This window comes from Colius striatus, chromosome 2 (assembly GCF_028858725.1).
Source record: "Colius striatus isolate bColStr4 chromosome 2, bColStr4.1.hap1, whole genome shotgun sequence".
Classification (NCBI taxonomy): Eukaryota; Metazoa; Chordata; class Aves; order Coliiformes; family Coliidae; genus Colius; species Colius striatus.
In genome coordinates, this window is record NC_084760.1 from 87,501,334 (window position 1) to 87,513,767 (window position 12,434).

The 12,434-nt window shown below is 40.3% G+C and overlaps 1 protein-coding gene across 2 annotated transcripts; it reads right to left on the reverse strand.

The window, feature by feature from the left end:
• Positions 1-2,774: 2,774 nt before the first annotated feature.
• On the reverse strand, positions 2,775-10,682 carry NEK2 (NIMA related kinase 2). 2 transcript variants are annotated; one of them, XM_061990527.1, is made up of 9 exons: positions 10,587-10,682; positions 10,215-10,432; positions 8,730-8,967; positions 7,995-8,077; positions 7,634-7,760; positions 6,650-6,869; positions 5,636-5,690; positions 5,483-5,553; positions 2,775-3,008 (listed from the first exon to the last, which is right to left on the reverse strand). In XM_061990527.1, the coding sequence occupies exons 1-9, from the start codon at positions 10,680-10,682 to the stop codon at positions 2,782-2,784; spliced, it is 1,335 nt and encodes a 444-aa protein (XP_061846511.1). In that variant the 3' UTR covers positions 2,775-2,781. The 2 variants fall into 2 exon arrangements, with proteins under 2 accessions (XP_061846511.1, XP_061846512.1); XM_061990528.1 differs by having other exon boundaries at positions 2,775-2,973; positions 5,445-5,553.
• Between the last annotated feature and the right edge of the window lie 1,752 nt (positions 10,683-12,434).

The following is a 12,434-nucleotide window of genomic DNA, read 5'->3' on the forward strand; positions in this document are numbered from 1 at the left end:
GCCCACAACTATACATATTATCAAAATTACTGACATCTACATTAAACTCTAATTAATTTACCTCACAGCACTACACAGTGTACACCATTGTTCTTATCATGCTGTGAAGTTTAAGCTGTACCGTATACATATGTACAAATTCACCTTTGCTATTAAGAGGCAAGTATACCCATCAACGATGGCAATGCTTTGAAAGCATTCTACAAGCAGTCACTATCCCCATAAATGTTTAAATTTTTTCCTGAGTATATTTGAACGTTATGTCCTGAATGCGGTTTCCATGCTACACCCATGCTCTGGGACAAACAATTATGCCTTTGTAGGAAAATGTAAATTTTGGGATTTCAAAGTAAAATCCTAAGACATAAAAGAAGACTACCTCTGGGATTCCTTCCTCTATGTTTGACACATACTGGTAGGAAGTTCTTATTTGAAAAAAACCTCCAGAAACACTGCATTTATAATATTAGAGTGGTAATACTTCAAGAAGACATGGTAACATAGATTAATTAGCTGAATGCTACAGTGGTAACTTACGCTATTCTCATTTACTACTGCCACTGTGATTGATACAGTTTGCACGCTCTGCAGCATTTCTTATTCATCTCAGTGTAACTGTTAACTGGGACTTTGATTCAACTATTTTTATAAAACATGTGAAATGGCAAATTGGAGATAACTGCAATTAATTACACCAGCAAGTACTAAAATGTCTGCAGCCTAAGAAAATCAGCATCTCGCAGCAACACACTTCAGGTTTTCTGAAATAAACCAGGTAAATATATATATATTTAAACCCGGTCTTAAATGTATGAATCTATCGAGACTAAAGGAAATTCGCAACAATTACAGGGCAACAGTGACATCTTGAGGTCACTAGAGAATTAACGGAAGAGCCACAGGCATTGATCTGAAGGTGTTTCACGTTTAAATGCAGAAATCATTTGTCCCATCTGTATGCTCCAAGAAAGAAAGAAAAATATTCTTAGGCCGTTTTCTAAGTTTGGTCTTGTTAAATGCATAAAAGCATTTTCAAACACGAGCTACTTCAGAACACAGTCTTTCCTGAATCATGAATTACCAATTTATTTTTTTGGTTGCTTGGTTTCCTCCTTTCACTTGTGGGTACCTGCATTTTGCAGATGACAAAGAATACAGCAAAATTCTTGTATCCTACATACTTTTTTCGACTAGAATAAGACCACTACCCTCTGATGGGTTATGGGCTATACAATAAAGATCAACATGAAAGCCAGTAGAACTGCATTGCAGATTTTCTGCTTGAAGCACAGAACAGAAAAATCTGAATGTACAAATGTGGTGAAAAAGCAGGGATTCACCCTCCAAACACACATGAGAATCTTCCACAATATGAAAGAAGACAGAAGGAAGGCTGCACCCATCCATATGGCACAGCTAGTTTGGCTGTGCATACCTACCAGGCATTCTGATCACACCGAGCACTGGGCAATGGCCACCAGAACAGTGGTAGCTTTAGACTAGCAAATATATTCTAATTCATTTAAGTATTAGAATGGTGAAAAGAGTAATCACTATGCAAGAGAATATCATAAGCTTTGCTGAGTAGTTAAGAACCTGCTAGAGCAGAACTATTGCTTGGTGACACAAGTATTTGGCTGTCAGCAGATGAATTGATTAAATTGGTGTTTCAAGTAAGATTCTTCTAGTAAAACCATCTAGAATACCTCCTGAAATACCATTCATGCTGCAAGAAGGAAATAACTGTTTTGAAAATCATGTTTCCTAAGTATGTATGTTTTGTTCTTTTTCAACCCAGATTAAAAAAACAAACCTTTAAACAAAATATGTGCCAGACATTACAGACCCAAAGGATTTTTTAAATTCATGAGTTGGAGTTCATGAAACTTACAGCACCTTAAGTGAGCAATTCATGTTCTAGCTGAGAATTGTGACAGGAAAGATGGAGATTCCTCATAAACTTCAAGAAAATAAGGATTTTCTATTTAGAGTACAATTCCCTCTCCCCAAAACACAGGTGTCCCATTCAGGACAGCAGTCTCACAGGATCAGTTTATAAGCTTCAAGGCAAACCAAGTAAGGTGTTAATTCCAATGCTCTGCCCTGAAGCGGGCTTTTCAGGAGCTGATAGCCAAGAGGTTCAGCTGCACAGGCAGAAAGGAGTGTAAACTCATCAATTATGCCAAGATGACCCATACCACTCATTAGTCAAAGACATTAAAAGTAGCCTGCTTTGATAGGTCACCTACTTAGTAGGAAGGGACAGCATAAAATCTCTTTTTGCTCTTTTTATAGTTAAAAAATATTTACAAGCACAGACAAAAAGCCACTGTTTTTCCACGTCATACAGAATACCAATATCTCTTTTAGCAAGTTCTGGATACAGCATCATTTTAACCTACACACTAGGAATCTCTGCACATTTTTCATCTGAAAAGTTTTTCAGACCAGATTTTTAAAAATCTATTTTACAATATTCATTCTTTATATTTTCACATGAGTAAAGTAAAATAAACAGAAGGAACAAAGGAGGACCAAAATATTTTTTTTCTTTAATAATACAATTAATTCCATTTGTTTGATTTGGTATCAAAACTACTTGTTTTCATAATATATCTTATGCCCTTATCACAAACTACTTATCATAGGCAACAGTTGTTACACAAACTCTTTAAAATACTTTTTTCAGTAGGTTGCAGCTTAAAAGAGAGAAGCACAAATATCTTTCTATACATTTAACCAACTTTCAAAAGTTAAATATTTTACATCTATGTTACAGTTTCAGCGCATGCCCAGGATTTGTTTGCTCTTTAGTTGATAGTTTTTTTCCAGTTCAGACAGTGCTTGAGCCCGTAGATTTGCAGCATATAGACGTTTTCTGAGATCAGAGCTTTTCCCTTTAGAAAGGGGATAGTTTTCCGTATTAATAGGAGGCACTGCATTCTCTTCACTTCCCTCAAATTGTACTTTCTTCTTGGTTGTGAAAAATGGGAGCAGGGGTGCATTATCTTAAGAAATCAAAAAAGTATAGAATTGGTACATTTCAGCATTTATTGCTTAGCTTTTGTCCTTTAATCCTGCTACTCAATTTGCTATCTAACTGTAGCTTTAAGTGATCTAATGAAATGCATTTCAGTTTACATCGACAATCCCATTTTTTGAGGAAAAATTGAAAACCAGTCTTTTAATTGATGTAGTAAAAGGATATATGCCATTGTAGTTTCTAGGGTGCACCTTCCAACACCCAAGGAAATATTAGTTGACATAAGGGGAAAAGACAGCGTGTTTCTTCAGAAAGACAGAAATTAAACAGCAACATAATCCAGTTCCAAGGGGAAATAGAGAATTAGGATCTCAGCTACTGAAAGACCTTGTCTTTCCTTCATAGAAGGGGCAGACCCAACCTGTCCAGTGGTCTTTCTACATTACCCACATTGTTCCAACTCTATCCTTGTACTGTCAGCAGGATACAAACTAAGTTCTGACTTGATGAATGAGTGCATTAAAAATTGACAAGTTACTTTCACTGCAACCTCCAGAACAGAATTTTTCATAACAAAGCTATGCTTTAGCCATATCGAACTGCCACAATCAAAAGACAATTACTTTTGGTTTAATGACTCAGGGTACAAAAGCTACCATCAAAAGCTGCATTCTGTCTCATGAGAGCCAACTTAACAAGGCTCAACTTAAGCTGTGATTTTATTTTTTTTAATCAAAGGTCTAACTGTCATAACCTTAACACTGCTGAAGCTTTGCTCTTCAGTGCAGGGGGCTTAGAGCAATGATGCAATAAGCACAGGAGTGAGAAGACTGAAGATGCTAGTGACTGTTTTGGCATTGTATAGTTTCTTATCAGTAAGCTATATCTGGTTTAATATTAAAGCCTCCTCTAAGAATGGGAAAATCTCCACAAGAGGATAGCATCTAGGACACTGTCTTAGAAATCAGGATTTTTGGTACTCTGTTTTACTCTGAATCACACAAGTAACTTTGAGGGAAAATTAAGGATCCAAGAGATGTACAAGATGCAATCCAGAAGTGAAAACTATGGCAATATTTGAGCAACTGCATATGATAGAAGTGATCTTGGTAACATATTGGAGAAACAGTGCATTCATATCAGACAGGGAGAAGTTCAGAAACAGTATTGTGAAAGAAGTAGTAGTTGGAATAGTAGTAACTGGAATAAATTGAAAAAGCAGCAGATATTGGGAGAAATGGTTAATCAAATGATCTACATATACTGTAAGGCTTTGTCAGTCTTGTAATAACCACATTCACTTTTCTGCATTGTCTGTCAAGGTATTAAATATACAAAAGTGGCTTTTCTCATCTTCAAAAATTAATATCCCTATTAAGACCAAAAAATAATGATATAAAGGGACACACAGGAGATGCAGAAAAGAGAAGCTGATGCTGAAGCTCATTTAGCTTCAGTCATCCAGTGTTAGAGACATGAGAAATTTGAAGGCAAGTTTATTCTTAGTTTTATATTCTTTAATATACCAAAGTCAGACAATATGTTGAGACAGGGAGAATTCTCAAAACTGACAGGAGTGTTAGATATAGCTCAAGTACCACTAATTTCTTGTGACATTTTACTTTTGTTTTTTGCTGCTTAAATAGGTACTTCTTGGAAAAAAAAAACCAACAAACTTCAGTTTTATTTGTATTAAAGGCTAAAACTAAGTGAAGAGGTTGCTGCAAGTTAAAGGATGTTCACACATCTTTGTTGTAGATTACTGCTTAGTACCCAGCCCTTTAATATTCTACCACTTTTTCAAAATGCATTTAGATACTTGAATTGGTTTTACTATTAAAAAGAATGGCTGCAATGAACAGATGCTACTACCTCTTATGACAGTGAGGACTGAACAGCCAAGGCCAAAGTGAGTGTCAAATCCTTATGAGGTAATAACTACTGTGAAACAAATTAGACTGCAGGTATTCAGGAAGCGTTATAGCATATTTTCAGTCTGATGTTCTGTTTTTTAGTGAGTTAAACTGGATAATGGTAATAGTAGTTTTGTGCATAATATAAGCTCTGAAGAACACCATCAGCTGGGTCGCTTGCCACAAATATTTCCCATCTTGAAGTTTTTGGAAGTTGAACTAAAGCTGAAGTGATTAGACAAGTGCAATTTTATTAAAATGAACTAAATCAAATATCTATAAAAAGACATCCATAAGTGCAGCTCTGAAAAAAGTTTGTAATACAAGTCAGCACTTCCATCAGCTTACTCCAAGAGCTCAATTTTCAAAACAGCATAAGACTCTAGTGCTGGCAGTAGTAACTCATACTCATGGCTTGAGCATCATTCATTAAATCTCTTTGCAAAGCAGAAAAATCAAGTGTCTCTTCTCAACGCCGATGGCATAAATGGGGTTTGTAGCACTACAGTGGGGGCACCAGGGGCATTTTTCTGGTTGTACCAGCCTACATTTATCACTGTGATTGGCTTCTTGTGTATTTTCATACCTGGACCATCTGCACAAACTGATGTCCTCTGCTGTTTGTAGAGATTGTAGTTCTTCATCAAGTTTTCAGCTCTGTTTTGAAAATAGAAGTTTAATCTTTTTGTTGTAAAGTTGTAGAGTTTCTAACATAGGTGATTATAGGTTAGTAAGATACCTAGCAAGCTTGTCCTCTGCCAGCCTTTCTCGAACACAGAGTTCCCGTTCTCTCTCTGGAAGCAGAAAAATGGTAGCATGCCGTGTTAAAATGTAAGTGTTAAAAAGTTGAGTGATTGTGCATGATGGACTTTCCTACAGAAAAACACAGCTGTAATAGCCTGTCAGAGGTACCCATGTTTATGCTTCTATGGCTCTAAAACAAATGTAACTGCTGTGTAGATACCCCTTTATCAATGCACTGATAAAGCACTGGACAAGTACTCTAAAGTCTCAGGCATGCTTTTTCACCCCTCCAAACTCTGACATATCTACAATAACGAAGCTATAGCAAGCTTTGTATTCTGCACTTCAACTCATGGCACACGTGGCCAGACCTAAATATTTAGACCAGATATTATAACTCAGCTATGACTAAACACTCTGTTCATAGTAATAGATGCCTTTCAGGCTCAGAAAATAATCTGTATGATTAAAATCTGTATTACAATGCCTACTGCATCTGCAAAGAGGTATTTTACGTGAGCAGGAAACCTCAACACCTGAGGACCAGCCATCCATCAGCTTTATGGGTGAGCTACTTGGAGGGTGCAGCTTTTATAAAAGCAGTTGACAGTTTCTTCATCTATATTTTGCTCCAACATCATGCTCACCTTAGGTTAACATTTGCTATACTCATGCTTAACAGTATGTGAAAAGCAGCCTACACTGCACAGTTTAGAACATATTCAGACCCTATTTTTCTGTATACTTTCCAGTCGCCACTCCTGTTTAATAATTTCCCCAAACCAGGCTTCTGTATCCAAACTGCCACTTGCATCCTTGCAACTTAAAACAAGAACAAGTATAGATGAATAAGCCCAAGTGTTCTTGGTTCAGTCTTTAGATAGTTGTAGCAGTGAATGCAGGAGTACAATATCCTAGTGCATTAAATTGTCTAGCTTTCCTTGCTCTGCACTTATTCTTTTGACTCAGAATCCCATTGCTACCCCTTCCCCAATGTGGAATATCATACGCTCCAAGCGTTGCTCTCTCTCTTTGATGGCCTGTTCTCGCTCCTGTAATTGTTGTTCCTTTCGCTTCAGCTCACTCAGTGCAGCATCCGAGTGCTGCAGCTTTTCTGGCTCCCATGATCTCTGGCCTCTTCTGTCAGAATTCTGTCTTTGTTCTTCTGTCACTAAGTCTGCTATCAAGGGGTGCTGCAGAATATCTTCAACAGAAGGCCGGCAATAATCCTAAAGGAAAGACAGTACTAGTAGGTTCCATCTATAATGAAGAAACATTAAGGCCAAACAAGACTCACAGTATAGCACCTCAGTTGGTTTCCATCTGCAGTGGAGAAGTTGGGAGTTAGGAATGGGAAGCACAACCAGATGTCAAATGTGAGGAAGGAGGCTGTTACCAGCCTTCAGCTCCAGGAGCTGCAAGTCTGGCTGTCACAGCCAAGGCACTCACTCCTTTCAGAGCCAGACTGGAGTGGTGAGCCTTCAGAGGCAATTGTCAGTAGGTTCTGGCGCTAATAATCTGCATCTCTACCTGTCATTTGATTCCTGAATATTCCATACCTATTGGTGACTTGGGTTCTTGTTACAGCTTTGTTGTCTCACACAGTAGTCTCCTCAACACCCCCACGCCAGCCATGGGGAGACAGCTGTAAATCAGCCATATAAAGCAAAATGAAGGCAAAAGAACCCCTTCCAACACACTGGAACCATTTTACTCCTGAGTTAAAAGACCTTGTTAAGATGCTGTGAAGAAATTCTGTATAAGTCAGTATTGAGACAATCTGTGAACCTGCCATAAGATTTGAGCTGCTGCCTTTGTTTAATGGACTCAAAATACAAATTCCTTCCACCTTCCCCTATGAGTGATAGTGCCTGGTGACAAGGTGACAGCAACCACTACTTCATAGCAGGTTTTTTTCCACAATTGAGAAGAAAAACTAGTATTTCAGTACAAGTTCAAAACATAAGTGGAAAGATTAGTAATTGATTCTTACCTTTACATTCAGCATCTCTTTGAGAAGTTCATTCAACTTGTCTGAGAAACGATATGGTATTCGTCTGAACTTCCCTTCCCGTATCTTTTCTGCCAGCTCCTTTTGATTGTAAGCTCTAAATGGAGGCCTGAAGAGCAACATTTTTCTTGGATTCTTTCACTAGCTTATTTTCATTAAAAAAAAATTAGACTATGAAAAAAGCTGCAATCAAGGGTTTGTTTTGACTACCTAATGTCAAGAACAATACAGAAATAAAAGAATCTGCCTCTGAAACCTTTAAGCCTTCATCTACACACAATTTAACCGTAAGAGCATTAGCAGCTATGTTTCGCCATTCATTACCACACACTACTGTACTTACGAGAGAGCACATAATTCATACAGGAGACATCCCAGAGACCAGATGTCAGATTTTTCATTGTATGACATGTGGTTCATTTGTTCCTAAAGAAAGAGAACAATCTTAGTTTTATTAACTAAGATGTTGTTCTACTATTGCAGGATAATCAGCTATGGTTCAAACCATTACTTACTTGGGTTACTTTTAAGATTCTATCTTAACCAATCTCCACAGCTACTCTTACTAGCAAGATTTTGGCAAGTTATGGCAGTACTACACTGTAGAAGACTTAAGTGTTGCAACAGTCTTCAGTTGATACCATTCTGTATTTCAGAGAACATTAATCTTTCCCTCACAGAATGTACCATATCAGGGAAAGAACTTATTGTTGTTCATTTGCACTACAAATGAAAATCCTACCATCAAGGGATGATTTAATAAGCTCTTTGCCTCAATGCTATGAAACATAACAGAACTGTAGCTTCCCTATTGCTTTTGAGGAACCATATACCCCCAACATACCTCTAATATTCCAGGAATATATCAAATTTTATACAGTGAAGAGCAACTTACAATGTGGGGAAGAAAGAAGATGAAAATAATTACAAAATAACCATGTCTCCAGAGTATGTACACTCTACAAAAACAGTCACCTGCATTTAACACTGGTACCCTTTCATTAAAGCCTTCAAGTATTCAAGAAAACAGGTCTTGCAGGGACAAAAGGGAAGATAAGGCACAGAAGAGAAATCTTACTGGAGACATATAATATGGAGTTCCAACAAATGTCTTGGCAAAGCTGGTGTCATGGTGCAGTATTCTAGCCAGTCCAAAATCTCCAAGTTTCACATTCTGCTTGCCATCCAGAAAGACATTTGCTGGTTTTAGGTCACGATGCACAGTGACTCCACCATCACTTCTCCTGTGACATTCCTTCAAGGCCAACGTCAATTGAGTCAATACTCGGAGAACAAAGCTTTCTTCCAAGTAACGCCTGAAAGATGAACATAGTGTTTAACAAATATATTCTGAGCAAACATCTGTTTAGGTAGTTGCTGCCAGTCTTATTTCTGTAACTTTTTATATAAAACGTCACTGAGTCAACCCCAGCACCTTTATAGAAAGATAACAGCAACAAGCATCTACACATGCTATTTAAAAGTGAAATGTTTTAAAAAAAAACACAAACTCACTCCAAATACACTGGAAGACAACTAGATTTTTGTTGCACCTTCCTCACTCAGCCAAAAAAATGTGTATCATTGCAATCCCTTACAACACAACAGCAATTTGATGTTTCTGTGATGAGATCTGTCTGTTTGATCATTTATGATAACAGTATGTTGTCAGCTGTTTATAATGAGCAACATAGAACAACAACAAAGCCAAGACAGGGCTGACTTTTAATACAACATTCCTTAAATGTAAGCACTGATGTTTGTCAGCAGCTGCAATACCATTTTAGACGACTCCCACAAAGTAACAGATGTGGTGTCATGTGCTTATTTAACTTAAGAATGTGGAAAATGATACTATACTTAGGAAGCAGGCTGCTAAGTCTAAGATTAGACAAAGGTGTAGTCTTATCAACTTGGTGTATTCACAAGCTTTATAGGAAAGCACATAAAGGAGCTTTTAACATCATATTCAAAATCACTTTCCTCTTTCATGTATTTTGGTGTTCTAACAAAAAATAGGATACAGATGTTTTTACTGATGGATAAGCCTAAAGAACCCACAGATCAAGCTACTTATCTGCAAGAACTATGACTTGCTTTACGTTTTCAACCTTATGCATAACACTGCGTGCAGAAACCCTTCAACAGCTTCTGCCTCTTAAAAGAGCTCAAGTTTTTAACTAATTTGACATAAACACCTCATGAGTTGGTATATTCACTAGCATGATTATGATCACTGTTGCAATCTTCTACAAAACCTTTGACATTTCAGAAAAGTTGTTGAGTCCCAAGGATTAAACCTAAAGCTGTTCAGAAGTTGTTAATAAGAGACACATTGCACTTTTCACAGAATCCCAGAATCTCAAGGGCTGGAAGGGACCTTGAAAGATCACCTAGTCCAACCCCCTTGCCAGAGCAGGTCACACAGGAGCTCATCCAGGTGGGTTTTGAATGCCACCACAGAAGGGGGCTCCACAGCCCACCTAGGCAGCCTGTGCCAGTGTTCCGTCCTTTGTAGTTCACACTAGGCACTCCCAAACTGCCTCAAACAGACTCCACGCACCTTTCTCGCGTGCACCGGGCGATTAAGCTAGCCAGGTCGCCCCCATCGCAGTACTCCATCACGATGTACAGGGTTGTGCTGCTCCTGTCGATGATCCGATCATAATACCGGACGATATTCGGGTGTCTCAGCTCGCGAAGCAAGTTCACTTCCGAAACAAGCATTTGCTTCTCTGCCTCTGTCATTGAGCCGTAGTCAAGCTCCTTCCATACCAAGATCTAGGTAGGCAAAAAAAACCCCTTAGGGAGTGACTTACACCCAAGCCAGAACTCCGCAGGCGGGTGAGGTACGTTCAAAGCCCCTTGCCCGCCAGCAGCAGGCTGAAATCGACAGCCACAGCACGCTACACTGCCTCAGCCCCCAGTGCCTCACCTTGCCGTCGGCCTTGCGGCGCACCTTGCGGCACTTGCCGTAGGAGCCGGCACCGATGGTGAGCAGCACCTCGTAGTCGTCAGGGCGGCCGGGCATAGCGACGGGACCACCGGGGACACCCAGAGAGACGCGACTCCGCACCGCGCCGTTTAAACGCACCGCCCCGCCCCGCCATTGGCCGGGCCGCCCGGCCCCGCCCAAGCGCTCCGCCTTCCCATTGGCTACGCCGCCGTACACGGTGCCTGCCGGGTGCTGTCCGTTACAACCGCCGGGCAGCGGCGTCTGGTAGCCATCGCGAGAGTTGCGGCCGCGCCGTTCCTGCCGCGCCGCGCGCCTCCTCAGCCGAGCGCGGGCTCGCCGGATGAGTTCTCAGAGCGGGGCGGGCAGCGTGTGCCCGTCCTTAGTTCCCCGCCGGCCTGGTGAGGCACTAGGCGGCCTCTTGGGGTTCCGCCAGCTCGGTGGTTTGCGGTTTCCTTTCATACAGGTATTTTGCAGACGAACTCTTGGGGTTCCCCTCTTGACTGCAACAGGGGTGTCCGCCGCCCCGAGCCTCACAGCCGCAGCCCCACATCCACTTTTCCGTCCCTATTCATCTCTCTCGGCGCCGCTGGCCGACAAGGCGGTCGGCTCTCGGCTGGCGGGGCTGTAGGTACATGGGACGCACGGGGAGCTCCTCGGCAAGGGGCGTCTTTTCCAGTAAAGACAACAGTTGATTATCCCTTTTCTTGAAATACTTTTCCAAGACTGAACAGATACCGATAGAAGTTTGGAAAGTCATAACAGAGTTTTTTCATAGAGAAGTGTTTAAAGAAAACTCAGCCTATCTAAAATAATATAAATGTCATGGAATCATAAAATGGCTTGGGTTGGAAGATCCCTTTTACCCCCTTCTCTGTGCAGGGATACCCTTCACTAGCCCAGGTTGCTCAAAGCCCCATCCAACCGGGCCTCGAACACTGCCAGGGACAGGGCATTCACAGCCTCACTAGGCAACCGGTTCCAGAGCCTCACCACCATCACAGAGAAGGTCTTCCTAATATCTGATCTAAATCTACCCTCTTTAAAGCCATTGCTCCGTGTCACTACATGTTTTTGTAAAAAATCCCTCTCAGGCTTCATTATAGGCCCCCTTGGATACTGAAAGGCTGCTCTAAGGTCACCCTGGAGCCTTCTCTTCGCCAGGCTGAAAAGCCCCAGGTATCTCAGCCTGCCTTCATAGCAGCCCTTTTATCACGTTTGTGACCCTTCTGGACTTGCTTGACATGTCATTATGTTGGCGGCCCCAGAGCTGAATGCATTACTCCAGATGGGGGTCTCAAATTGGTTCTGAAAAATTGTGCTTTGAGATCAATGAGGAAAATTCCTCATGATTCTTCAATAAATTATTCATTGACATCTCTGAAAGTCATGGCAGCTTTGCTATTTCACCATTTAGGAATGCCTGTGTTAAACCATGCACAAACAACTTTAAAAAAATAAACCCAGTAATGGAATGGTTTAAAATGGAAATTTGAACACAGGCATGCTTAAGTCCATGCCCAAAAGTTGAACTAGTAATTATTATGGTTACATTAAATGACACTAAATAACACCTCAATAGTCTAAACATTATGGACATTTTAAGAAGCGTGTAGTGTATTTTCTAGCATCATTTAGGATAATTCTGGAGTCACCAGAGTGCAGTTCTGAGTTCAGCTTAATCTCTCTCCGTGTGAAAGTGGCAGTGACTGAAAGAAGAACTAGTTCTTCAGCAAAGAATTGTATCATGCTTGTATAATGCCCAAATCCAGTGCAAAAGAGAACGGTTGTATCTGTTCACCTAGAAATTCAGCAGTAGGACAGAGCAAT